The sequence below is a fragment of the Opisthorchis viverrini genome (genome assembly GCF_000715545.1).
Source record: "Opisthorchis viverrini unplaced genomic scaffold opera_v5_195, whole genome shotgun sequence".
Classification (NCBI taxonomy): Eukaryota; Metazoa; Platyhelminthes; class Trematoda; order Opisthorchiida; family Opisthorchiidae; genus Opisthorchis; species Opisthorchis viverrini.
The window spans coordinates 976209-1003992 of record NW_008751848.1 but is presented as its reverse complement, the minus strand read 5'-3'; the positions used below and the strand labels follow the sequence as shown (position 1 = coordinate 1003992).

Sequence of the window (27784 nt, the reverse complement as noted above, 5' to 3'; positions counted from 1 at the left end):
GTCTGATTCAGAAGATTTGAATGCAGTCAAGCAAAGATTTATATTTATAGCATACTATGTATTTTGAGGTATTGTTTTGCTGTCATTCACGCCTTGCGTACCATAGCAATGAAAGAACATCGAGTCTGCAAAGCACATCTGTTAGTTCAAGACGACAAACAGCTATCACTCAAACTGACAGGGAAGCTGTCATGCGGGCCAAAGAATTTTTACCATCAGTCGCAAAACACAGATGTCATAGTACATTTTAACTTAACCTAACTGCAGCAATAGCTCCTATGCTCCTATGTCGAAACATTGCTAATAGGGTTTAATAAAACTCTTCATTGTCCCACGACAGGTCTCGTCGTTCTTACGGCACATCAGGTAGGCGCAGTCTCCCACTTTTCAGTATCACGTTCTACTTGAACACCGAACCAGAAGCCAGCACTGGAATAAACTTCTTTGCAATTGAGCTTGGTGTTAACAGAGAACCCAGTAGACTCTCCCGTTTTTATTACTTTTGGAGCTCCTTACAGTCGATGGTGACTGCTTGGTTCTGTTCGGTAGTACTTTTTATCGGTATAGATGCTGAATTAAATCACCGGGCAGCTTTATTTGTGGAAATATGTGGGAGAGATGGTTAAGTGGTTAGAGTGCGAATTCACTGGCCGGAAGGTCAGTGAACCCTATTTCTGCATCCCAGCTTCCCCTGTCTAGGCTTGGACAACCTGGCAGTATCCCAGCCCTCGTGCTTCCTTTGGGTAGCATGGCGGTTAGGCGAGGAAAGGGTGCGACAACTGAACCATGTATATATTATTTTGATTTATTACTGCCTGAGGATAACATCATGTGCCTTAAGTTTCACAGTAAATCTTCACAGCACGCGTGCACAAATGTTGCCACAAAAATGTCTTGGAAATATGTGTTGAAAGTAGACAGACCACGAGAATGGCTGGTTAAATTCATGTGTGCAGATGTGAAACTGGGTGAACACAGGTCAGTGGGTCACGGATTCAGGTAGATTACATCAAAGCGATTCGGAAATACAGAATTGTGAACGGCCCTGTGTTCGAAAGGAAAGTATGCTGCCTTTGAGATTCAGCTCATCATCGAACTCGTCATCATCATCAGTTTTAAAAACGGTATACTTGTTATACAGTGATTGTTCGGCAATGATGTGAGAGACAGGGATAGATAGCCACGCATTAAAGACGGTAGGTGGCATAATCGATGTGCTATTACGGAGGGGACGGTGGACCTTTGAGGAGATGGGAAGGGGAAGCTGTGTATTGAATGAAACAGCTTGGATGCACGAGCTCCATTGATGGCGCGGCTGGGACGTGTCTGGCAATGCCTCTAACCACTGATGTGTCCCGTCCCTGGGTCCCCATCCAGGGAGGGAAGAATGACCAGCACACCTTTTTTTCAGGAGACCCACTTTTCAGTATCACGTTCTACTTGAACACCGAACCAGAAGCCAGCACTGGAATAAACTTCTTTGCAATTGAGCTTGGTGTTAACAGAGAACCCAGTAGACTCTCCCGTTTTTATTACTTTTGGAGCTCCTTACAGTCGATGGTGACTGCTTGGTTCTGTTCGGTAGTACTTTTTATCGGTATAGATGCTGAATTAAATCACCGGGCAGCTTTATTTGTGGAAATATGTGGGAGAGATGGTTAAGTGGTTAGAGTGCGAATTCACTGGCCGGAAGGTCAGTGAACCCTATTTCTGCATCCCAGCTTCCCCTGTCTAGGCTTGGACAACCTGGCAGTATCCCAGCCCTCGTGCTTCCTTTGGGTAGCATGGCGGTTAGGCGAGGAAAGGGTGCGACAACTGAACCATGTATATATTATTTTGATTTATTACTGCCTGAGGATAACATCATGTGCCTTAAGTTTCACAGTAAATCTTCACAGCACGCGTGCACAAATGTTGCCACAAAAATGTCTTGGAAATATGTGTTGAAAGTAGACAGACCACGAGAATGGCTGGTTAAATTCATGTGTGCAGATGTGAAACTGGGTGAACACAGGTCAGTGGGTCACGGATTCAGGTAGATTACATCAAAGCGATTCGGAAATACAGAATTGTGAACGGCCCTGTGTTCGAAAGGAAAGTATGCTGCCTTTGAGATTCAGCTCATCATCGAACTCGTCATCATCATCAGTTTTAAAAACGGTATACTTGTTATACAGTGATTGTTCGGCAATGATGTGAGAGACAGGGATAGATAGCCACGCATTAAAGACGGTAGGTGGCATAATCGATGTGCTATTACGGAGGGGACGGTGGACCTTTGAGGAGATGGGAAGGGGAAGCTGTGTATTGAATGAAACAGCTTGGATGCACGAGCTCCATTGATGGCGCGGCTGGGACGTGTCTGGCAATGCCTCTAACCACTGATGTGTCCCGTCCCTGGGTCCCCATCCAGGGAGGGAAGAATGACCAGCACACCTTTTTTTCAGGAGAAGACTTTTCTCTTTCGTTGCTAACTATTGTTTGACCTCTCCTGGCTCATGTTCACCTCTCGCTTGGTTGTTCAGAAAGCATTCTTCGAGGAAGCCAATCGACTGGCCGACGGGGCACGTGACCAACCGAGTGCAGCCTAGGGAGACATTACGGTCAAACACTGAAAATTTTAGACGTCGTCAGCGCGCACTGGCTAGGTTTCTGACCTACATAGTAATGTGGAGCGCAGCGCACCATCATAAACTCGAGTAATGACGGGTAAGCTGATGTCACACCTAGACCACAGGTGATACAGCTTCGCAAATGCTGCCTTATCTTTCCAAATCCGGATGGCTTCCTCCATATGATTGCTCCCAGTTCAGTGGTAATTCATTACAGTTGAAGTATTGTTGCTCTTCAAAACCAGTGGAGTTGTATATATCTTACTGACTTGTTGAGGCTAAATGGAAGCGAATTGTTAGGTGTAATCGAAGTTAAGCTGTGAGCCGCAGAAGGAACGACAGTTTTGGTTTGTGTCTCTCCAAAGGTGGCTGATGGCCAAGTGATCCAGCCGGACCCATGGCTAAGTTGCGATGCGAACATGTATGCTGAAAGTTCGTGCTGGCCAGAAACAGTTCGTGACCACAACAAAACTGTGGGCTAGCCTGACCCAAGGGCGCAGGGGGTGAGTCATGACCACTTGATTTCTAATGCGGTTGCGCACAGCATGTACCTTTTGGGCAGCACCAGACTATGGTTTTAAAAGTATTTCAACCGTACTGAGCGGTGCACCGGCAGTCACGGTCAACAGTTGGGCGACCGCAGTGTGCAGTTCCTAGGGCTGACCTTTTCTTACTAGTTCTTTTTGGAGGGAAGACAGCATCGCTTCTTCTAAATGGACATTGTTTTCCTTTGGGAAGACATCTTCGCAGGCCCTTCGCTGAGAACAGTACAGATTCACCTCCAGACCGCCCCACAATATGATTACTCTTAGTACAGGTATTTTTGCCCCTTGATCTTTCTTGTTTGTGAACCGAAGTTCTGATCAATGTAGCCGGAGTGATCACTGGAGCGCTCAAGCCCGACCACCAAGCCAAGATGGCAGTTCTATGTGAAGAGCTTGCAAGCTTATAACGTCATCTGCTCCATGACAGTGACTGTGATGAAAATAATTTTTAGGTTTTGATGTAATGCCTCAAGCTGCTGTCGTTTATTGGCGACTAGGGAGTTCTAAAACTTGATCCTTGCTATTTGGTGGAGGACTCTGTATCAGCAACCGAGAATCGACAGCCGGTTTCCCTCTATATTTGTAGAAAGTTCTCCCGTCTGCAGTATTACGCGATTAAGGTAACGAAATTGCCCTACTACAATGATCAAGGCGCTTCTTCTTTGTGGACATCCAGAACCTTAAGATGAATGTTTGTTTCCCTTGTACAATTCAACTCTAACAACCGTCATCTCCATATTTCTATCGTCAGAATCTAGGGCGCTCTCCTGATATAGCCACTGTGGTTATTTTCTCTTTTGGCACGAATCAGCTGGAGAGCTTAAAGGAGAGAACGTCTATTCAAATTAGAGTTGCAAGGTGCACACCGACAAATGCCGCAAGTGCTCAGTGATAGTTGCTCATCAGTTGGACTTCTTTCAAAACCGAATGTGTTTCTAATCGACCCTGTTAAGATGCCACATGTTCACACAGCTCCCAATACCGAATTTTCAAGTGAAGTCTCTCAGACTGGTATTACAATTGAAGTCCCCTTGTATAGACTCGCAACACTGACAGCTGGATTTTTCCAGAAATTCGATGGATACATATATACATTGACGTGCATGAGACATCGACATGGATAAGAGAACATCTGGCTACATTCTTCCTTCTTTCTTCTTCAGGGAGCAAGTGAAATTTAACAATGGCAGAAAGTTTCCCGAACCTAAATTGAATATTCGAGTGCAAGAATATAGAGGCAGGCAAATTATGAATGAACTGCGTCAGCTAAATAGTTCTACTAGCTTGCCTAAAAGACAAACAACGTGGTACGTGAATTTGGTGCTAATTTTAACCAGGTTTTCGTGCATTTGCGAAGTAAGAGTGCACCGCCTCTGATGATCAGTGTTCAACCTGCCATTTACAGAATAACATCCGACCGTTCGGAACTGGTAATCACCGAATCGCATGACATACGTACACTTTTGGCTCGGAACCTATGGACACACACGCCATGGGGTGCCAGATCGATCCCGTGGTTTTGATTGGCTCGAGATTTCGGAAAGGGAGCAAGTACCTAGACAATGACTGAAAATGTGCACATGTAACTGCTTCGCGTCACTGAGGCTTAGACCATCTAAGCCGTTGACTGACCCCACTGTATCACTAAGGTGGTCGTCCTGGCGTCCGTGTCCTTATAGGAAGACACTACCAATTGTGCACAAATGCAAGACTCCGTAACACCAGACACCGCCTACGTGGGCACAACAGGAGAAAACAGTCTACCCACTGACAGCACGACAGATGTCGTGGAGCCAAATCGATCACCCATTGTTTGTTAAGGTGAAGTTCGCGGTGGAGATATTTGTAGTTCAACCTTTGAGGTCTCGGCTGCTGGTGCTGCGCTTCTTGGTGCTCCATTTTGTCTGACAAAATTTTCGGGTTCATTCGGACTTGCTAGTACTGCTAAGTTCATCGTAGTGATATTTCAAAGATGTCAACTCGCGTGCAAGACTATGGTATGGATGTGGCGATTTCGCGGAAGGTAAGTTGAATAGTTGCTGTGCTCAAACGGTTCAGTTCTTCTGTTATTCCCGTACCCATTCTAATGTGACCATTGACAATTATGTAACTACCTGCACTGGGGCATGTCTAATCTGTTGCGTAAAATAAACTGGGTCACAATAACTTCTTTCCTTGGGGTAGTATTTTACGTGACTAGTTTGATTTGTTATCCACTATGCGAGAAGATTGTCGGCGCTAATTGACTATGAAGTACTTTTTGGAAGTACCAACCACCAAGTCACTAAGTTGTTGAAAGGCGAAAAGATTAAACACATATTACTCCTATCAACAATCAAAATTTGTCAGTGGTCATACTCTACACAGTCGAATACGCAGCAAAATTCCAATCTTCTCACTATGTATTGGTCCTCGTTTTTGTTCTTTCAAAAATGGCTAATCGTTCTAGAACTTCTCATCGATTTCACTCGCCCAAACGGTTGACAAAGAAATATGGATATTTTGAATGACTCCCTAATTCGCTGCATTCTTCGATCACTCTCACTATCGTGTATTTATGGCGCGGCTTTCAATGGAACCTTTTTTTACGCAACTATTTTCCCTACGCCAATTCTTCCAAGTTTGAATATCCATACAGCCACCGTTTTTCGGCGGGTTCTTGGAGCAGAAGTGGCCTATCCCAACCTAGAATTTTGGTTCATTTAGGTGAGCAGCGGCGTGATCCCGAAAGCTACGCCAAATCCAGTTATTAAGTAGGGCTTGCATAAATAGGAAGATGTTTCGCGGACCACTCAAATTCTTTTTTTCTTTAATTGTTCTCTCTATATACTCATTTGCACCATTTGCCTTACTTTAAACGCCATTAAATAAGACAGCGTTCACAGCTATAGCCAACTCACGTCAAAGTGCGAAATACTGGCTTAGAAGGTTGCAACTATAATCCGATCTTTATAGTCTTATCATTTTCGTGTAAATAAGATGGTACCTCGATCTCTAGGTGAAGTGGTGAATACAAAGCTATAGGGTACATTGGATGAACTATTTCACTTTCAACTAGGCTTTCCCCTGTTTAAATCAACGGACTTGTTACCGAATCTACTTTTTTCGAATTTATTGCAGAGCACGGTGGGTTGGTGGGTGGAGTTTGCGCACACTGTGTGTGGTTGCTATTAGGCAGAATATCAGTACACTCTCCAGTTCCTAAGTGTGAATGTGACTTAAAAATGAGCTCTGTGTATGTTGGGTTCATCCGTTTCCTTATCTAAATTCCAAGTTATGATAAATGCATTGCACTACTGCGAGATGGTGCAGTGAGGCGAAATGTGGGTAACACTGTAATGTAAGGGGCAATGTAATGCCCAGAAAGCCATCGGTGCATCTGCGTTTAACAGGTTTTTCGTAATTTCTGGAAATTTTGCCACCATATCTGATGCCGCTGTGAATTGCGGTCGGTATTTTGTGGCACTTCGATCCCACAACTATGTTCTGTGATCGCCCTAGTTTTAACGTTCATTGGTGTTGAACACCCCATAGCCTGTGTCAAATACACTTCTGTTTTGTGATTCTGAAATGCCTTTGGTATACACCAGCCCAAACGCAACATGTAGGAGCTTTTATCTTGTTCAAATCCGTAAATTTGTCGTTGCCAATTTATCCAGCACAATATATTTAGAAATACATTAAACACCCGGTGAACAAATTCGACAATTTGGAGTTATGCCCCAAAACCATAAAGGCATGCTTTCTCACGCAACAAGAAATTACTAGCTCAATCAAACACCGGTGTTGGGCGCTGATTTTGGTGAAAGATTAACAAAAATCATTGCTACAAATAAATTTTTCATCGGTAACAATCATTTTATATGTCGTGGAACCGAAAGTGTCAGGCGCCACGTCTCAGGCAGTTCAAATATCTTACTCATCTACAGTCTAGTCTCAAAATTTTGAAGTTTACTTCGCAACAAAATGCGCTCTGGTAATCTCATTTACAGGTTCAAATAGAGGTTCAGTTTAATTTACAATTCACCAGTATTGCCTCATCGCTGTTTAGTCGAGTCAGGGCGCTATGCACGGAAGAGATCAGCCGAAGAGCAGCTCAAATCGATATTGCCAACAGACTTCAGGAAGCAGGATACCCAGTGAGTTCGATTAGGCCGTGACCAAGAAGGATATTCGCTCTTGTGTCTGGACCCAGTAGGAAATGGATTGGCACAGCAGTCACTATCGAGCAGGAACATCGGAACTTAGCCAACATTTGAGCAGTTTCCCAGAAGGGGAAAACGCTACACTAAGTTTTGGAGGGACTAAAAACTGTGTAGAAAAATAACTGCAACGACTGCACTAAGGTTTGGTTTTTGAGATATATAGTCTGAAGTTTCACTGCGTGTTAACTGGTTTACGATGGGAAATATTCCGAAATTAAATATGCCAATATGTTAAGGACCACAAAAAACGGCTGTTCTGCACTGAAGATAGTTGACTTGCACGGAAAGATGAAATTTTTAATGGTCTGGAGAATGACACGCGGAAAGTTTCAAAGACTACCCGAGGGGATAATTTTTGAGGGAGCAAAACCAACGCACACATATGGTGCTATCTTACTTTAAGATCTTACAGTTGCTAAGTAATTGTGTTAAGCGTTTAGACAGTCTTGATGATAGGTAGTATAACCTTTCGAGATGTTTGCGCGCTTTTTGTGCTGCGCCAACTTCCATAGCGGAAGAGTCCATGCTCAAAACCGGTACAGTGAACAAAGCCCAGAAAGGTAAGAACCGATAAGAATCGCCGAATCCAAATTTTGTGTCCTGAACCTCTTTGCGTAATGAATAAGTTGACTTATCCATTCAACTTATCATTGGAAGAGAGAATAATCTGTTACCTTCATGGCAGTTAGTCAAGTTGCAATAATATAGCACAAACATAAATGATGGTTTTGTTGAAGAATAACAAGTGAACTCAAAATAGCCTATTGTCAACTGAACCACATAAGAACAAGCACCACTTTGTGGTGTGGTTCGAGATCAGCTAGACAAGAAAATTTCTGTATGTATATGGAGGCGAAAAGGTCCAAAATGCTCTGCTTCACTGAACGTGTGTTCCTCATTCTTGAAATACCAGTTTTAAGTGGAGAAGTACCGTAAATGCAAGACTCGCTAACCGCAAACAATTTGCCTTGTTTGGTTACGCATTCGTTTTAGCTAACATTCGCGGAGAATACAGTGGCGGTTCAAATAGGAGGTTATCATTTTGTCATGTGTACTTGTCTGGCACACCTTCAAATACATAAGCTGGTTATCGTTGGGCCATTCAGGAGGATCCACGGCGAGTCCGCGTAAGTATCCCGAATAAGTTCAAACGTCTGATAGCTGTCTGAATAGGAAAAAGGTGGTAAAGACGAGACATTTCCACGCACATAAGATGTGCATTTGTACAAGCCCTCGCATTAACTTAGCATATTTCGGCTAACTTAATAACTAATTCTTTGTGCTTTTGCTTTAGCTGATTGTAACGCGATGCTGCTTGACAGAAATAGCACGCAAATTCCCATTCAGTCACGTATTGATGAGAAAAAGTTAAGGTGGTTTCCCGGCAAGCCATACAAACATGAAATGCCACATAATCAATTAAATAATGACCTGAGAATAGGTAATGCCTAAGAATCAAAGGCCAATACCACTGGCTGTGGACAAACAGCAGCAACTGTGGTTTGTGAGGAGGATTCTGGTTTTTACTGTTTAGGCGCTTGCTTCGTTCAAGCGATGGATTTCAAGTGCGCGGAAACATCGAGAGAAGCCGATCATACAGTCTGATGGCAATCAATCCGACTAAAAGCTGGTCCATTTTGGCGCCATCAAATGGCTGATGCTAGCAGTCAGAAACTATACGATGTATGCTTAGGGTGTGGAAAGGCAAAAGTTCGGACGACAAGATTGGAATTACTAGCCGAAGGTTGTGCCAGTTGGTGTCAAGACTGAGAAGCAGTATCCTGAATGCAATAATTGGGGATAATAATAATTGGCAACAATAAAAACTGGCAATAATAATTAGCGGAAGCTAGGCGCATACAACAATATTTACTCTATTGTATTAGTTGGATTTACTTTTAGAATGTTACCCACCTCACCATGAACAGTAAACTCTAACCTGCTCAAAGTGGCAGAAATGACTACGTGATACCACAATGTGTCGCGAGGTCGTATTCATCGACTCCCTACTGCTAGAGCCAGCCGTAACATGACCAGGTTCAGTCATCTACCTCCCATCCCGTGCACAACTAAATTTCAACCGGCTGCCAGTCGTCCTGTACCCCTAAACCAGTAGTTTTCGTACATGGTCCTTCGACCCTTTTGTAACTTTCGTTACTGTTCATCTGAATGTGCGGAACCTCATGATTGTATGTGGATCGGCTAATTCCTAAAAAGTTGTCATTTATACGTGTTACATTTGTGACCTGCGATATAGTGTGAAGTAATGCTGCCTTACAAAACGAAATCTGTTAAGAGACGTTTCCTGAGGCTCCACAATATATTTAGGGAGACACTTTAGATGAACGTAAAAATCATGATAGTCGTACTACTGGCTAAGGTGCAAGTAGGCTTCTTTCAATTCGCGTGTATTTGGATTAGAGTAAGCTCATTCGAGTAAGTGGCAAAATAGGGTAATTGAAACATCCAGCTGGAAATTCTATTCACATTAAACATTTTGGTCGTTTTCCGTAGTTTATTATCGAACCTTTTTAATGTATGTATTTAGGAATGTATTTAAGAATGAATAGTATGCGAAACAACACTCCTAACGGTGAATGGGAGAACATTCCTCATTCGTACATACAAACATCACTCGAGTATTTCATGTGATTTTAATTGGATCCATTGATCTCCGGTAAATCGTTTATCGTACAACACATCTGAATTTCCCAGTAATCATTATACAGCAAAAAATATGCCGCTTTTGGGGCTTCACGTTGTGCCTGTTGAATGAAATCCAAGAAGAAACGCACAGTATGCTGTAAATGTTTGCTGTCAGAATTAAAGTTGTCACAGGGATTCCGTTTTATGATAAAATGCCTTCGTAAAAGGAGTTCGCCCAAAAATACACTCCTCGTATGGATTGATTAACTGAAGCATGACCGATGAATTGGTATCATTTTGCGAGTGATTGGTGGAGTGGAATTCAGGGTCTGAGTATACACTTGTGAAACGAAAAAGGCATTCGCTGCGGAGTTTTATTATTAGAAAATGCCGAATGACCGGTTACGGACTGTTAGATGGGGAAGCAAAACTCTCATATGCATCTTGTTTACAAAAACTGAACAGGCATCTTCTCTTGAACGCATCTTCCTGGACTTTCATGGACATTCATTGACTGTTGCTCAAATTCGAGTGAATTCGACAAAGCGACTCCACAAATTCTGCAATAGATTTCACTTTTCAAGAGGCGCAAAGCGGATTTACGAGTAGACAAACTACTCACATGCCTCCCCATCAGTAGTATCACCCCCAAACTTGTGGCACAATACGGTACTACCCGTAACCATGAGCTTATTACTCTTTTACTAGTTGTTCTGCATGTAACTCCTCCGTAATCAACAAACTACAAAAATCCGGATTAGTTTGTCATTTATCAGGAGATTAAACCCATATGAATGAAATGTAACCCTCGGATTCAGCACCAAACTTTGATGGCTTGTTACCACGCAGTTTTTCTTAAATGAGACCCTTCATTTGAAAACAAACACTTTATAACCTCATAGACTGTGAGTGTCAAAATTCAGCGCATCACAAGAAACATCTCTCTGGCTAATACAAACTAATTGTTGGTAATGATAGAAACCAGATGGGATGGAACAAATTCCATATGTTTTAACCGCTGACATTTTAGTTCATGCACATTCCGACTTGTTTTCCAGATAGTTCTCAATAAATAGTCAGATCCCACGCCAAAATCTATTAAACTACCAAACCTTGAATGTTGGGATTCACACAATTAATGGTCTGTAGGCAATTGGTTGATCGGACAAAGAGTAAATTGTGTAACTTTTTGTTCCGTCAATCTTTTATGCAAGTATGTCTAGCGGATTATAGCAACAGCTTTGCAATAAATCAAGCAGATCATGAGACTGTGATATTTATACACGCTGGTGAACAACTAACGTGGCCCGTTGCAAAGACTAATAGGTTAAGCAAAGTTGCACTGTTTTTATAATAAATGTCTCAATAATGTTATCATAATCCCATCATCATGCAGGCATTTTGGTTGCAGATAGTTGTATCCATCTTTAGATTTGAAACTTTCGACTGCATAACACAGCAGCTTAGTTCTAACGTTTTTTGCCTACAAACTAGCAGCATTTCTGAATCTGAAACGCCATTTGTGGGCCACAAGCAAGGCACGCATTCCAGTGAACAAAATGTTCGAAGCTGATATGTCAGGGTACTCTCCAACTCCGGTGGTTTGATATCTGCAGAAACATAATGCCGCTACTTCATGGCAGATAAGCACGGTGTTTCTAAAGGATACGTGGATTTGTCCACTTCAGTGAAGGAGGAACAGCGGAGGTGGTGGAGCCTTTCTGTGTGCAGAGTCTATGATAAGTGAACTGTTGTTTAGTACAACGTTACACTTAAACGTGCACTTTAGTGATTTGAAGCGCATTTACCCCACTATATGACCTTGAGACTTCATGTCAAAGATTCCGTGGTGATGTGAGAAGATCTGGTAACATCCAACATAGATTTTATCTTGTCAGCAAGGCCACCCTAGACTGACAAACCAAGATGCTTTGTACAGCTGTTTCATCCCTGTAAGGAATCGCCGGCAGTGTTCATCTCGCGAAAATCAGAGAGTTTCGATCCCGCAACGTTGCGGTCCGTGGTTATCCACTTAACCATTTGGTCATGAGATGCTGATCAGCAATGTGATCATCTCTCATTCAGACGGGACATAGCACCACATCACATGGCACCTACTGAGTGGCTATGAGAGTGACGATTTCTCAAAAGGAAGCAGCTCAAAGAAAAGGCAATTTCAGTATGTGGGGGAAACTTCCTTCTGATAAGGTTTTTAGATTCCCAAAGGCACACCAAAACATGTGCTTGTGTCCTAAATGGGTCACACCATTTTGGCATGAATAATAAGTTAACAGTTTCCAGCACAAGTCTCCAGATCACGTGTATTCCGATCAGTTAGGGCAGCTGGCGGATTTCACTGTGGTGCAAATGTAAGTGCGAAACAGTGTTTAACAGCCAAGCGGCTTGGTCGGTTGGCTAGCAAGATTTCGAATTTGTTAATCAACGCGTTGTCTATCTCATTCCCGCATACAAGTCTGATGAATTCCAACAAAGATGACACCAGTTGTTTTGGGTGGGTTTCTCAGAAGCCCACTTAACTGCACCACTGTGAGTGCTTAAGGTCTAAGCCATGATAACCCATTTATCTACCNCCATTTTGGCATGAATAATCAGTTAACAGTTTCAAGCACAAGTCTCCAGATCACGTGTATTCCGATCACTTAGGGCAGCTGGCAGATTTCACTGTGGTGCAAATGTGAGTTCAAAACAGTTTTTAACAGCCAGGCGGCTTGGTTCAAGTCTCCAGATCACGTGTATTCCGATCAGTTAGGGCAGCTGGCGGATTTCACTGTGGTGCAAATGTAAGTGCGAAACAGTGTTTAACAGCCAAGCGGCTTGGTCGGTTGGCTAGCAAGATTTCGAATTTGTTAATCAACGCGTTGTCTATCTCATTCCCGCATACAAGTCTGATGAATTCCAACAAAGATGACACCAGTTGTTTTGGGTGGGTTTCTCAGAAGCCCACTTAACTGCACCACTGTGAGTGCTTAAGGTCTAAGCCATGATAACCCATTTATCTACCTGTTTTGAATATATGGAACCAACGATCTCTCTAGGTCTACAGACATAGAGAGTAGTTGTACTCCATCTTTATTCAAAATAATCCAACATAGATTCAACTTTTTTCAGAAGGTTTCAGAGCGGTGACCATTTCAGTACCAACGAGAACGATAGATTTCAATGTACAATTATCCAGGGGGAAGTTTTTCAACAATTCACCGTGGAGGTGAAGCATGGGTGCCGTACACATGCCTGACGAAGGTGATAAATCAGCTCGTGATAAGTTTGTACGAACCACAAGCTGTGTTCTTCACGGTAACCGCAGCCGTACACGCAAACGATTTTCGATCAGGTATTTCGTGTACGGTCCGCATGATCCATTCCCATTCGCGCGTGCCACGTGTTTGTTTGTGTGCAATAGTGACCGGCAAAACAGCAGCGTCTTTTGCACTGAGGGCAGTTCACATACCGGCTGGATTGGTGTGATGAGATGGCAGAGGATGATATCATCGTTTCACTCAAAGCACTGCGTGTGAGTTTCAATTTGGTTGTCGTAAACCGTGAGATAAGTGGTTTTGTTCTCGTGAGGAACATGTCACAGATTGTCCTGTAATCTAGGCGAAATATTGTCATTAGTCATTTGGCGCCTACAGACTCGTGTACTGGGTGCCGCAGCTTCACTGCCCGGTTTGTTAATGATTTAGATTATCTAACCTGGGATGAAATCCCTGATTCCATTTTTTGACTTTGTCAATATTTTAAATTACAGATGTTGGAAAAGCTAATCAAGTTTCAACGTCCGATCATCTTTCGTACAAACTACAGAATAAAATTTTTGGAAAGTGATTTAATAACAAGGAAACCTTGATGTAATTATCTATTATTAGGTTTCATTGGAACCTATCCTGCAGCTTCTAGTATTTGTGCAGAAATGAAACAGCTTTCATGCTTCACGGTTTTTTACGGTCTTGCAAGTGACGTCCCAAACAATATCTGTTTGTATAGCATGAAATCATGTTGGAAGCAGATAGGAATGTGTCCTCAAAAATATTCAGTATGTTACGTCTAGGCTAGCGTAGAGAAGAATAGAGTTGTTTAGGTTTACAGTAGAAAAATTTCATATAATGTCCTTCAATACACACTGATGGAAATAAACATGCAATCCTGTGTTCTGTTAGTGTGACTGTGATCTCATATATGTTCATGAAGCATGTTCACTACAAGGCTTGTCATAAGTCCATTTTGGATTCACATGAAACGAACTTCCAGGGTGATACCGGATAAAATTTAGACCTACTTGATTTCTGGTAATCGTGCTGATCAGTTGCAGTGGGCCATTTGTTGTTACAACAGCTTTTCATAAGGGGCTCCTAATTTTGTGCAAATATTTATATGCTTTTAGTTTTCATAATGGAAACTACTCACAAGGTTGCTGAAAACTCTTTGACAGCCCACAACCGGTTTCGTCCTTCTTGGGGCTCATCAGATAGGCGCAGTCTCCGAATTTCCGTCAGCCTTAGGATCTACTTGAACCAAATTTTTAGAAGTATTTGGTTTACACGCGAGACTCAATTGAATCTCTCGTTTATGATTTCCTCCAGCTGAAACTATACTGCGATATGTTGAATATCGTGCCAAATGAATCATGAGGCGGCCTGTGTGCAGCACATTCAGTTGGAGGACATCATAAACTAGAGATTCAATTGAGTCTCGCGTGTAAACCAAATACTTCTAGTTTATTTCACTTAGGACCTCATAGTTGTAACGCGAATATTCCATGGATATTTTTACCGGGACTAAGTTATGGGTTCCTGAAATGCGGAGATCGAGTGGAGTGTGCCTCCCGGATATCTGTTTGTCACACAAGGATGACATACATGTGGCAAATAACAAAATTGACCTTTTCAAGAGCAACTCTCCTTTCACTTCTATTGGCTGAAAAACTAGTTATATCTATCTATCGATTGTCTTGAATTTTTGAACACTCTAAGTTGTGGATGTTTAGGTGGAGATCAGTTAATTCAGAATCTAATCCCATTTGATGTTGACTGCTGGCGGGTAACGACTCTAACACTCAGTATTTCAGTGCTCTAGGTCACTTAAGAAACGTGAAAGACGTTACGGAGCTCTAGACTCCATCACCACGTGACTAAACGTTGAAAATAATGTCGATGCTAGGGACAGTGTTCTTATGAAATCCTGGACGCCTCACACACCAAGAGACACTAAAGACATCACTGGGAGTCACTAAAACAAATATCAATGCGTTCTCTGGTCCCAAGTTCTTAACCGCATTCCGAGCCCATTCTACAATAACGGGCATTCACTCGTGTAGCCTGTACAGCGCTGGATCTGAATAGTGAGGCAGCCTGACAGGAACTGCCCAGACTTGTTTTCCAAACAACGTGTGTCATGATTAATGACAACCTTCGTTCGTTATCAAGGAAATTCCTCTTAAGAGTGCAACGACCCCAAAGCTTCAGATAACAATCCATATATACATAACTTTAACGTTGGGTGTCAACTACGTGAATAACAATGAGTAAAACAGCTGATAATTAAAGGAAGGTGAATGACTATTAATACATAAGCTTTTAGGATTAGTGTGGATTTGATACACATTGCAAGTTGTTTTACAGTCAAGCGGATTTTCGGTTCTTTATGTGACTATTTTCACACAGTTAAAGTGCCATACGAAAGAGGAAACTTATATAGACATTATAAAACCAAAGCGGTATGGAAGGTAATAAAAATATTTTCCGGATACCCACCACCTGAGTATTGTGACTGCAGGATCCATTTGTTCTTGTATCTCTCCGGTTCAGCTGCCCTCACGGATCCAACATTTGTATGGTGGTTAGCATTCGAAACACAGAACTCCATCAAAACCTTACAGATACTTTGTGTGAAGTAGCCTTGAAACTTAGGGTTAGTAATTACCATCTTATCTTTCTTCACAGATCTAGGTTTCAGCTCAGCGTTCTTATCTTTGAATCTGTCGAGATCAAAATATCTATTTCAAAATAAAAGTAACGCAGCTAAAACATTTCTTCGGAAAAACATCACTTGTTTCGCTCCTGCTTACAAAGAATTCAACAATTTGCGGTTAGAAGGTCAAACTGTTATGGGATGTGGATGCTCAGAGTCGTGTTAAGTTTTCTAGGCTTTTTTTTAATGAAAGTGACTATACGGACGGTTTCAACAATTTACGGTTAGAAGGTCAAACTGTTGTGGGATATGGATGCTCAGAGTCGTGCTAAGTTTTCTAGGCTTTTTTTAATGAAAGTGACTATACGGACGGGATTGTAGACTGAGTGCATTGAATCACGAGGCAACCAAATTGATTGGGAACAAAAACTCCCCTGAGAAAGGGAATAGAATGGGCTCGTTTACTGTTTTAGAAACTCAAATATTGACACTCAACTTACACTGATTCGAAATAAAGCATCCCTTCTTGGAGGGTGCAGCCCCTAGACGAACCGTGAATTATTGGTAGATTCTGGAGTCCACAAATCAAGTGAACTATGCGCTTTCGTCTACCTCTATTCCAGCTTAACAGCCGATACGATCCAGATGCTGAACGGCAAGTCATTGGATGGGTGAATCAACTAACCGGACAGACCATACCTCTGGGCCGCGAGAATGTGCAACGTACCCTGAAAAACGGACACATACTGGTTGCGTAAGTATCTTGTCTCAAACAACATCTGGTGTTTAGACCTGGTATTGTAATTGTTTCGGCGACAAAAAAGAATTCCTTGCAGCGAAGAATGATAATCAAAAGTACCTAAATCAATTCGTTGGTTGCGACAATGAACCTACCTTTTGTAGCAGCAGTAATAAGCTGCCGTAAAGCGAGATTTTCGAACCCTGGATAGAATGTCCGGAATAATATACCCGCTTTTGCACCATTCAACTCTTACACTGTGCTCTGGTGTTTTGGTTTATTTTTGTTTTGAGCTCAATTCCTAGTGTTTTGATAGAGTTGAAAACGTTCATCTTAATTGGGTACACGTAAATGCATACAGTACGATGAAGTATTCTACTGAGCTACAAATAGAGCGAAAAAGCAAACTATTGATTCCTCCCCCCCGGTATTACCCAACTCGACAAGAAGGTCATTCTTCATGTGGATAAGTTATGGGATATCCGGAAACAAGGACGAACCTGGATGCGATTCCATTACGCGTAGAGTGCAAAAGCACACAAATAAGGATCAATCGAATCCACTGGACTGGTTTTGCTTTGCGTTTTTTTACGGTTTTTGAAATGATCGATTATTTTTCTTACCAATGTGCGAGCAGAATGCAAGATAGCCTAAATAAACTTGCGCGAATGTATAGTAGAGGAGAATGACTTTCGGAAAAAGTGCCCAGAACTCGTCGTAGAATTCGATTAGCTTTTTCTACAGGACTTCCGGAAACAGCGCAAATAAGCCATTATCACAAGTGGAGTGTTATCCACACAATATTAACTTAGTGTAGAGCTGAAGATGAGTTTCATGCTATATTATCATACTGAATTGTATATTCTTTACCAGTGTAAATCTGGTGAGAATTGACGATACGATAAGATTGAAGTTTACAATAACGGATCGAGTACTCTGTAATGTCATATTTTTTTAGTAAGAAATATGTTGCACATGCAGAGTGCGCAACAAGCAGGATAAAACATTGAGAAGCCCCAGGAAACTAAGGTTCCGCTTCGGATTTCACTTCGCCTAGAGAACCTAACCTTGGTAATAAAACCCTTCCTCATTTATGCTAGGACTGCCTTAGTGAGAGAACGGTATGCGAAATAACGGATTTATGAAGGAGCTCCGATACAGCCGCTAAGACTCGTGTGAGTAGAAAAGCAAACCTTCACGAAAGGTTTCTCGGCAGTTTCATTCGAGTTGGTTTGTAAATCAGCCTCCTAATCTCAGCTGGCAAGCTGCAGTGGTTTGAAAGAGGTAGAACTGTACCACTTCACCTAGGATTATTGAAGAAACCAGGTAGGGGCAGATCAAGAGTGCAGTAGACAAAGCAAAAGGTAAGCATAGTTAAGTGCTCCTTAGTTTCGGTGCTGATCAGAAATTGCGAAAAACGAAAGAAATCCATGCTAATTTTACCCAGAAAAACGGCACTGCATTTGTTCTTTAAGTCTACTTGCAAAAAACAATGATTTGGCACGTGATACTTTGTTCACGAGATACGTTAATAAAACCTTAGCGCGACTGAACTGTCGTTGAGAGGTTTTGGAAGTTAGAAGTTTCCATTGATCACTCAGAAGTCGATGACTATACTGGTGCTGGTTTCTTGTTTGAATTGAAGCACGCAGCGGAGAGTGCTGGAAAGATAAGTGAGGTTATTGTGAAGACCGTGTGTGCCGCGCAGGATACGTCCTGCTAAGTTACTCGCTGAATTTTGGGGTCAAGTGAACTCAGAGTAATGGGAGGATTGTGCCTTAACAGTGGTTGGAAAATAGGACGAGATGGGATTAATTCAAAGTGTCTCTACCCACACATGTATGCGGTGTATGAGGTCCAAATGCAACTAAATAAAATGTGCGGACGGGGATACCTTGAAGTTTATTCGATCATACTGCTTTCCATGATGGGTTGCTCTCCTGTATTAATGTTAAGCTATTCGTGACGGGTTTACAACTATATTGTCGAAATGTATTCGTCAGGTAAGTGAAGAAACTTTGAATGGCTTGATTTTGCTGTGATGCAAAAAATTGTTGACGCAGGGAGTTTCATATACATATCGGCAGTCTCTCATCTACCTAAACAAAAAATGAAATTGGGATGGCCACGGAGGCAAAAGGAATACAGCCACACTACTTTTCTGCACTGAAAGTTGCCTACTAATGATTCCGGGATGTTTTTTTCTCATCTACCTAAACAAATAAATGAAACTTGGATGGACACGGAGGCCAAAGGAATACAGCCACACTACTTTTCTGTACTGAGAGTTGCCTACTAATGATTCCGGGATGTTTTCACTTAGAAACTACCCAATCGTGCTGGTACCTGAACAAGGATCTGCACGTTCACTGAAAGCAAAAGGTGTACTTGTCGAAAAACCAATGGTTACGTCGAAATAACGCTAAAAAAATAATTTGCCAAACTGAATAGCCTGTCGTTAGAAGACAGGTTTCTAAAATGTCAACTTTGTCAGCGAATAACAATAGGGCCTTAGGAACAAATATTATTTTATCCAAACGACAAGTCCTCTGGGTGCGGATTTTCCGACATAAATTGGGGATTTTTGAGTGTCAATAATTTATAAAAGTGTGTACTTTGGAGCAGATGACGTCACAATGTGTTACCTAGTACACGCGAAAAATGCTACTGAGCAAATAAGTGGCAAATATCTCAACCAACGAATCCTCCCTTCACAAGTCAGCTCAACGGACCAGTCAAACAACCTGACAGATTCCGATGCAAGCACTAGGCTAGCGCTAGGCTACCGACAATTAGCACAATAGATTTAAATGAATATGAGCCTGACAAAGTCATCGGATTACAGGCATTATAATACCGACGTTAATACTAGCCCAAAGGAATCCTTTAGACGAAGTACTGTAAGTTACTTCCCAATAGCTTGCGTTATCTGCACTAAGGCAGGCAAATTTTTCATCTATGTTAGTCCAATCACAAAATCGAACACGTGCTTTAGCACAGGAAAAAACGGTTTGTATGGCTTCAAAAGTTTTCAAGACGCCCCTACCAAGTTCGGTTAATGTTTTTCAAATTTTTGTACACTACGTGGTTCCATAAACTCCATAGGTTGTAACCTTTGGCGACAAAACTGAGCTGATTTAAGCCAGGCTAATCGATGCAGACGGTGAAGGTGTTTCAGGATCCGAACCATAGTAATGCAGTTTATTTTGAGCGTTTTGTCTTTCATAAGGCCAGTTGCCAGAGTTCTTGCTAAAACTTTACATGCATTCCCTAACTTTTGATGTCCAAAACTCTATGTTAAACAAGCGAAATATGCACAGTCGTTAAGGCTGTGCGATGAAATTCAAATTGCGTTTGCGGTATCTCAATAAACACTGGTGTACTGTAGTCGATGGTGAGAATGGCGAATTTATTTGCTTATTGCCTGAGTGGCCTTTTATTTGTACAAGAATAAGATAGAATCTCTGGTCAACCTGATTAGGAATTTGATTTTGTTTGTGACATGAGCTACGATGATTTTTAAGCTCACGAGCTGTTGTCGACCAGATTTTAAACTAAGAGGTTATTATATGTTTGCTTCTCCTTCACTTCAATTTGATACTTTACCCTTCATCTGTTTATGCTTGTCTCCAAGTGTTTGTGTGTTCAGCTAAAACCAAAACTTAACGGAATGCTATTAGAATTACATACGAACATCTTCAACAAGTTCCAGGTTAGTTTACTTTCCCCACAACGAGTGACTCATTCTAAACTACCCATTCCGATGTGTTTCCTTCCACCTTCCGAAAGCCTGATTAGCGCTGTTTACGATCGGACACCTAATCTGCCTCCTCGTGCCCAGATGGTCCGCCGCCCAATCAAACCAAACGCTGGCAATGCTCCCTTCAAACAGGTCAGTAAACTGCCCTATTTTCTTACATCATTTGGAGGTATCAGAAATACCTTCGTGCAGTTTTACTGGGTGAATTTTGGAACCAGCTGGCCGATAGTCGGTGTGGGAAACCGGTGCATTCAAACGATATTATCCGAGTTACATATGAGGTTGTTTGGTTTTTTGACTGAACTGACAACAGCGCCAGGTCTATGGGTAGGTAGCTGTTTTGCCTGTATGCTTATTGAATTGAACGTCTATTTGAAAAACTAAAAGTGTCTCTTGAGAAAGTGCATCCGACAAATAGGCAATCTGCAGAGACTCCACTCATCCTAGTGCACAGACGCAGGTGCTGTTCTTTAAATCCATTGCATGGTTTTCTCTTTGATACGCAGATGGAAAATATTCAAAAGTTTCTGGACAGCTGTGAAGCCTACGGTGTTCCACGAGATTGTCTCTTCCAAACTGTGGATTTGTACGAGGCAAGAAATATGGCACAAGTGCTCGCGACCTTGCTTCAACTAGGAACTGAGGTAAGTGAGTTGTCATACCAAACATCAATTTCAAACGATATAGGGCTAGCACCTGAGAGTTATTCCACGTGCGTTAATTTTAACTATTATTGATGAAGACCTCGAAGGACTGGACTACGTAGGTGAACTGTTAATTTTGGAAAAGTTAATTTGCATGTTTGTCTAGAAAGTTTTTTTAAAAGTGAAACCGATAAAATCAAGCTCAATTCTTCAAATGACGAAAGCACAATTCATAACTTAAAGAACAAGGCAAGACAAACTAATGGAAATGAATGTGTAGAAAATCCTGAAAATTGAGAGTTCTCATTCAGGGGCATGATGCATCTAGGTGACCGTTCACAAATCAACCTCTCATAGCATTTTTATAATGCATTTTGGTTGCAATTTTGCAAAATAGTGTCAGAGAAATGGATTCCAAGGACCCGTTTGTGGACCGAAACCGACCAACGCGAATCCTCGTCATTGGTCTGAGGATCAGCTCCGAGCTGGAGAAGGCATTATTGGATTGCAAGCAGGCACGAATAAACTGGCTTCACAGAAAGGCATGTCTTTCGGTGGTCAACGCCACATTGCTGATATTCGGTGTGACAATATGACTCCAGAAGGTGAGATGTGAAATTAAGTGGCTTGTGGTGTAGTATCAGATAAATCGGGAAACAGGTTCCCAAAACTAAGGAAAATTAAATATGTTGGTTTTACTTAGGCTTAAAGACAAAGCAACATGGAGAAGTCTCCACTAAAACAGAATGGATAGATCAACCTATCATGGTGATTAGTTATTCATAAAAACATAGCGTATTTCGTTCGGCTACTTCAAATCTTTTTCAGGCACCTTATTTGTGTGACCCGCCTCAAAAATGTCAGTTTATCGGAGTATATTTGAGCCTAATGTACGACATGGATGTGCTTCTTATCTGATCGTAGATTCGTTGGAACTAGACTCCCTCTGTTAAACCTATTCATTCGATTTGCCTGTTGATATCCCCAACAGTTTTTCAAAGTTCCTCTGGGCTGGCAGAAAGTTACGGGCCAACAACCATCGTCAGTTAATCAGCGCATTCAACTCAAATATGATAGGCCGTGAAAGCAACATTAGGTATCCTTTTGCTTGCAAATCCAATTGGGCAGTTTTAAAACTAGATTATTGTTCTTTATTGCGATTCATTGACAAGCGTGTTAGGGAAGACTTGAACTTCATTTCACTTGGAAGGTCCAAGTAGAAGGTTTCATTCATTTAATTTGTCTCCTCATGAGATGTGGAGATCGTCTGGGAACTGGCAAAGTACTGAGGTACTAGATGAAATTTACAAGGATACATTTTTCCCAGCCAAGGAAGAGCCGCATTAAGCAATGAACCAATGAATTTACTATGCAGCTGACCAGGCCACCTTTTGATTACAATGATGCCTCTTGAAAGCCAAATACGCAGCTTTGGGTTCTCAATTCCAATGGCGTCCAGCAAGACGGAATTGGCAATTTTCTACTTCTTGGCTGTTCTGCATATTACCTACTCTTACTTACTCTAAACCTCGAATTTGACCTTCCCTTAGTAAAAACACTGAAAAAACAGTAAAATATTTCACTGCATTCTGAATCCCTTAAACGGTCTCTTATTCAGTATTTATCTGCCACCCTTGTCTCTAAAAGACACTTCACATAGCCAATCAAATTTGGTCCCCAACCAGCTGTTAGATTCTAAGAGAGCTGAACGAAAAGAGGATTTCTGGCAGACTGGGTAGAGGAAAACGTTTCTGAGGGCAGTCAGTTTGGAAATTTGTTTCAATACTGACAAGATTTCTTGGCCAACCCGCATTCTTTGTCTTGAGGATTTCATGTCGCGGATGACAAGCTAATTTCGTTTCATGGTTCCCGTGAAACGTCAAACGTTGAAAGAAAGCAGTGTATGTAGTAGAGATAATAAAAATTCAGCTAAAAGAGTAGCATAGAAATTTTTGGAGTCAGAGGTCTCCAACTGATCCTCCTTGCACGAAGCAATTTATAGATAACACCCGCACTCAGCTGGTTGTTCCTTAAATCAATTTTGACGCTTGTTTCACAGACCAATTAGCGAACGATTCTCAACACACAATACCAGAAACGACGGTGAAGTTTTCCAGTTTTCCTCCTAAACGATGGGTTATTGGATTCACTTGGTTTTTCACGCGTTTCACCAGCAGAATCATGCACAAAATACTGATGGGCACTTTTGACTTGCTGCGCAACTTTACTGATGGAATGTAGAAAAATTGCGCATGGTTCAGAGTGTATGACGTCTTTGATAAGTTATACCCACCAGGAGCGCCTTTATGCTTTATGTGTTTCCCACTTATTGCATGGAAAAGCTTGCCATCAAGTTTTTTTAATTCGGCCAGGATTTTATTCACTGGGTCAATCGATTGGCCGATTTCAGCCATACGACAAACGGGTTAACAGTTCGTTTTTTGGTGGGGCGTGACACAATATGGCATTTAAATACCTGAGGAAGAACAAAGTTGTCACAATAGGCGATAAATACGATAACCAAAGTATCGTCTACAATACCCTTCACAGAACAACGAAATAAGGTCACCGAAATAAGGTTACCTATCACCTAGATTAAGTTACTAAATGTAGTCGAGAATACAATTTTAAACCACGGAATCTGACTTACGCCACTGTCAACTACCTGAACTTTTCTGATTGTAAGGTTAACTTTCAACCGATTCGCCGCGTAGTTCAACGATTTTTTAGGCACAGAAAGTTCCTGCGTCCACGAATAACAGCAAAGCGTTTAAAACATTTCTTTGCGTCTTTTGAACTGTTGCACATTTCGAAAGAGTATTTGTATACGGGATGCTAATCACCATTGAAGACGCATCAAGTGAGACCTTGGAGTGCTGCGGGAATCCAAAGCAAAATGTATACCAGCTCAGGAAAGCTCATCTTGGGGGACAATCAAATCAACCTACCTCTGTGATGCTTGATATGCGTGGTTTGTAGCAATCTAAGGTGACCACGCCCCAAGAATGTAAATATTTTATCTTAAACAGAGGCAATTAAATCCAATAGGTTCGGATAAGTTTCTTACATTTTTCGTACTTTTTGAGGGGCCTTCTACACAAAAGACATCCGTTACCATAAAGGAACACAAAAAATGCAGAGTTCAAATTTATTTTAATTGCATTCAATGTGCTCCATTACTTTTATAGGTGCGGCTGTCATCAGCTTGCAAATGGGTACCAACAAATTTGCCTCACAGAAGGGCATGAGTTTCAGCACCCAACGTCACATTGCCGATATTCGATGTGATGACCTCAGCCAGGAGGGGAAGGCTGTCATCAATTTGCAAATGGGCACCAATCAGTTTGCTTCACAAAAGGTATGTCAAAACGAGTGAAACTACTCATGTTGGTAGGGGTTTTCATCAGACCAATCGGTAGGGGCCCAATGAGTCTGTTCTTAGAAGTGTAGCAATAGAAGTGATTGGAAGAACTAAACATGATTTGTTATTCTTATAAGTAAAGCAACACAGTAGGTGTTTCTATTGAATCTGGTTATTTCGTTTGAACCACAAGAAACTTGTAAACTTTGTTGAAGCTCGAAGCCTCTAGAAAACTACCGACTTTGTTGGGTACAAACACCATGGGAATATCCATTGATGCAGCATGAGCGCTTGTGTTTCAACGCTGGAAGACGTAGAATTAAGGGAAATGAGGCGAGGGGTGTTTACAAACACATCTGACATGTTTAAGAGACCATACAAAAGTTGTTCACGTAACGAGCTCGGAACTTCTGTCACCATCGTCAAGGTGTAATTTGTCGCCACCGTAGTTGAATTTTCAATATGAATTTGTATGTTAAAAAATGATGATTTCACGTCGCAAACGATGTCAGCGTTCACTTATTGTTTTAGAAATCTCGAGGGATCTGAATGATCTGGTAGTCGATTACCTGAACTAAACAGAAGCGACTGGTTTCACGAATAATGCGGAGGTCCTAACTCAAGGAGAGTTTTGGGGAAGCATCATTATTATTTGTTCAAATTACTTAGACGTGTGTACACATCCAAGTGCGAGTTCTATTTTTGTTGGGATTAGATGGATCGTCACTCACTACTGCTAACAGTCCTATCTAACTGTTTATCGACCAGACCACAGTCGATTCGTTTAGTCAAAGATGGCCTGCGAATTCCAGTTAGATAGTTATCGTGTCACACGTGACTTTCTACAGAAAATTCAGACTGTTAAAACAGTAAACTAATTCGCGTCACACACAGATGCGAGAGTTAACTCCCTCGGCTGATTGAGCATGTCCGCAGTTGTTGCTGAAAAAACGTGACAATGCGCTCTGTGCATAATACACATTCGCAGTATCTACGTCAGTTCTGTCTTCGGAAAAATATGATGCGGATGGTGACGGATAGTCGTGTTTTCTGCCACTGTTTATTACATAATTGTTGTAACACCCATTGAAGTGGTGAAAATCGGTGTCAATTATGGGGTTTCTGGCACTCTTCTTATCCCCACGCCCATTTATAGGGAAAGCACCGAGAATACCCAGTGTTTTGACGATGTTACAAACGTCGTATCTTATCTTACCTTACTCCTGTCCATTTTCGTACCCCAACTGCATTCCTCGAATGAATATTTCTCCCTTGTCTTTCGTTTTGCCATGTAAATTTTATCTGTGATTTAGAAGGAAATTCCGGTGCCCCGGACCTTACTGACAGGTGATGCTAATCTTTGTGCTCTTTAAATCAGTTCGCACCTCGACCTGTGGTTTCCTGCTCATTTGTTACGTCTCTCAGCCATATTCACCCATAATCTGACAGTAACAGCCGGCCGAACGGAATTTCTCGAAGCTACTTGAGACTCAATAATCCCTCAAGCTCTTCTCAACTAATCTACTCGAGTTAGATGAAAAATCTGACTGGATATATGGTCTTTCCATCTGAAACAACGTTACTCGTTGATTACGCCAAATCCAACTCCTACGGAGCTAACCAAGCCGCAGAAGAGCGATGATGCTACCGTCTCTAAGCGCTAGTGAACCACACCAGAGTTCGACCACTCTTGATTGAATGGTACTTAACTGTTCCAATAAGTTGGAGGGTCCGTGGTCGTTAATGCACGAGAAAGTTGAAAAAGCCGCAAAGTAATTGTTTGCTATTGAGCATGCATTTATTTTCATATACAAGGCGAGAACCGCAATAGAACATTAGTTGCCAGCCGTTCTTGTTTCTGTTGGATAACCGAATGTTGTTCATACCAACTAATGCAAACATCTTCAACGATACAATCACTTGCTTCAATGGTGTATCCGTTTGAAATCCACATCCTATAAACTACCTTAGTTTCAACGGTAAATTGCGATAAGTTTAAAGTGAACGGACAATATTCATTTCTGGTATACTGTTGAAGCTAAACGCACCTGTCAGTAGATACGTTGGTTAAAGCATAGTCCCCTCAACTTGAATGAAAATGTGCGCTTCAGTCCCTGGACTAAAGTGACTGTTTCATGTAAGCGGTATCCTTTGAAAGTATCACATTCACAAGAGGGTTGAGCTGCAATGGCCCGAAACTTCAAAATACCCTTTATTTGTTTCTCAGGGCATGCGAATTGGCGGGAGTAGGCATGTGGCTGACATTCGCTGCGACGACATGTCCAAAGAGGGCCAGGGTGTGATCAATCTCCAATATGGCACAAACAAACTGGCTAGCCAGAAGGGCATGCGCATGGGTGCACAACGTCATATCGCTGACATTCGCTGCGATAATTTGTCGCAGGAAGGCGCTTCGGTAATCGGACTTCAGATGGGTCTGGCGCAAAGCCAGGTCGCATCTCAAGCTGGTATGTCATTTGGTGCCCAGAGACACATCAACGACATGCACTGAAAGAAATGCGTCCACTGGTTTCCGGTATGTGGTTCTGCAACTTGGCTTTGTTGCTGGATGGTGACTGGAGCGCACAAACACACTACTGATGTCTTATCTTCTCTCCTCAAGAACACTTCTCGCCATCTTTTGAGCCGTCATTTATTTTCGCTCCTCTTTTTCCTTTATTTAAGTGACGAAGAATTCATCTCACGCTTTCGTTAAACAAACAAGGTGCCACTTTTATCGTTAGGTCGTTTTCCGTTGCACTTTAACATTAAGTTCCATCTAATTTAAAAAAATCTCTGCACCAATACCAGAGCATCCCCAAACACTTGATTTTCGCCGGTCGCCAGAAACGACCCGAACTAATTTTTATCACGCTCTGGAAATCAATCTTATTTATCGCAAGAACGCCTCCAGTTTCTTGCATAGAAACATATTAGACTTATTTTCTAAGCAATTCCGCCCATGTTCGGATTTTGTGACCATCTCACCGTTACTTATGTGAATGGATGACACTCTATAAAGAAGGCACCTTATTGGCCAGCAAAACTCGTCGAATCAGAGATGACGGTCATCTTTTTGATCTTTCTCTATCATTATTCCTTCACAATGGATTCCTTACAGTTCATTGCATTTTCTATTTACAATGCGCCTGTGCATGCAGATATGAAAAGTGTGTGAAAGTTTCAGTGGTCTTGTCTTGTTAACTCAAAATATGAGTTTTTTGTGTCTAAACCAATGGAAGGAGTAAAAAACATAATGTGTAATTGCTGGGCATATTTACTTTGAGAGAAATATTAACTGCACGATTCGGATGGGCTTACCATTAGGGATTTTGTCAACAAAC

The 27784-nt window shown here is 41.8% G+C and overlaps 2 protein-coding genes across 2 annotated transcripts in view; one reads left to right on the top strand and one right to left on the bottom strand.

Moving 5' to 3' along the window:
• T265_07909 (hypothetical protein) overlaps positions 1 to 27784 on the bottom strand; it is a gene marked incomplete at both ends in the record, with an annotated part of 106220 nt that overhangs the window by 30601 nt on the left and 47835 nt on the right. The gene's annotated exons all lie outside the window — the stretch shown is intronic.
• Positions 830 to 27784, top strand: T265_07910 (hypothetical protein; the record flags this gene model as incomplete). Its single annotated transcript, XM_009173570.1, has 10 exons — positions 830 to 978; positions 5117 to 5180; positions 7150 to 7296; positions 16560 to 16690; positions 19521 to 19575; positions 20388 to 20567; positions 20942 to 21079; positions 21477 to 21684; positions 24268 to 24437; positions 26668 to 27784. 10 exons carry the CDS (start codon positions 830 to 832, stop codon positions 26950 to 26952), a joined length of 1527 nt encoding a protein of 508 aa, XP_009171834.1.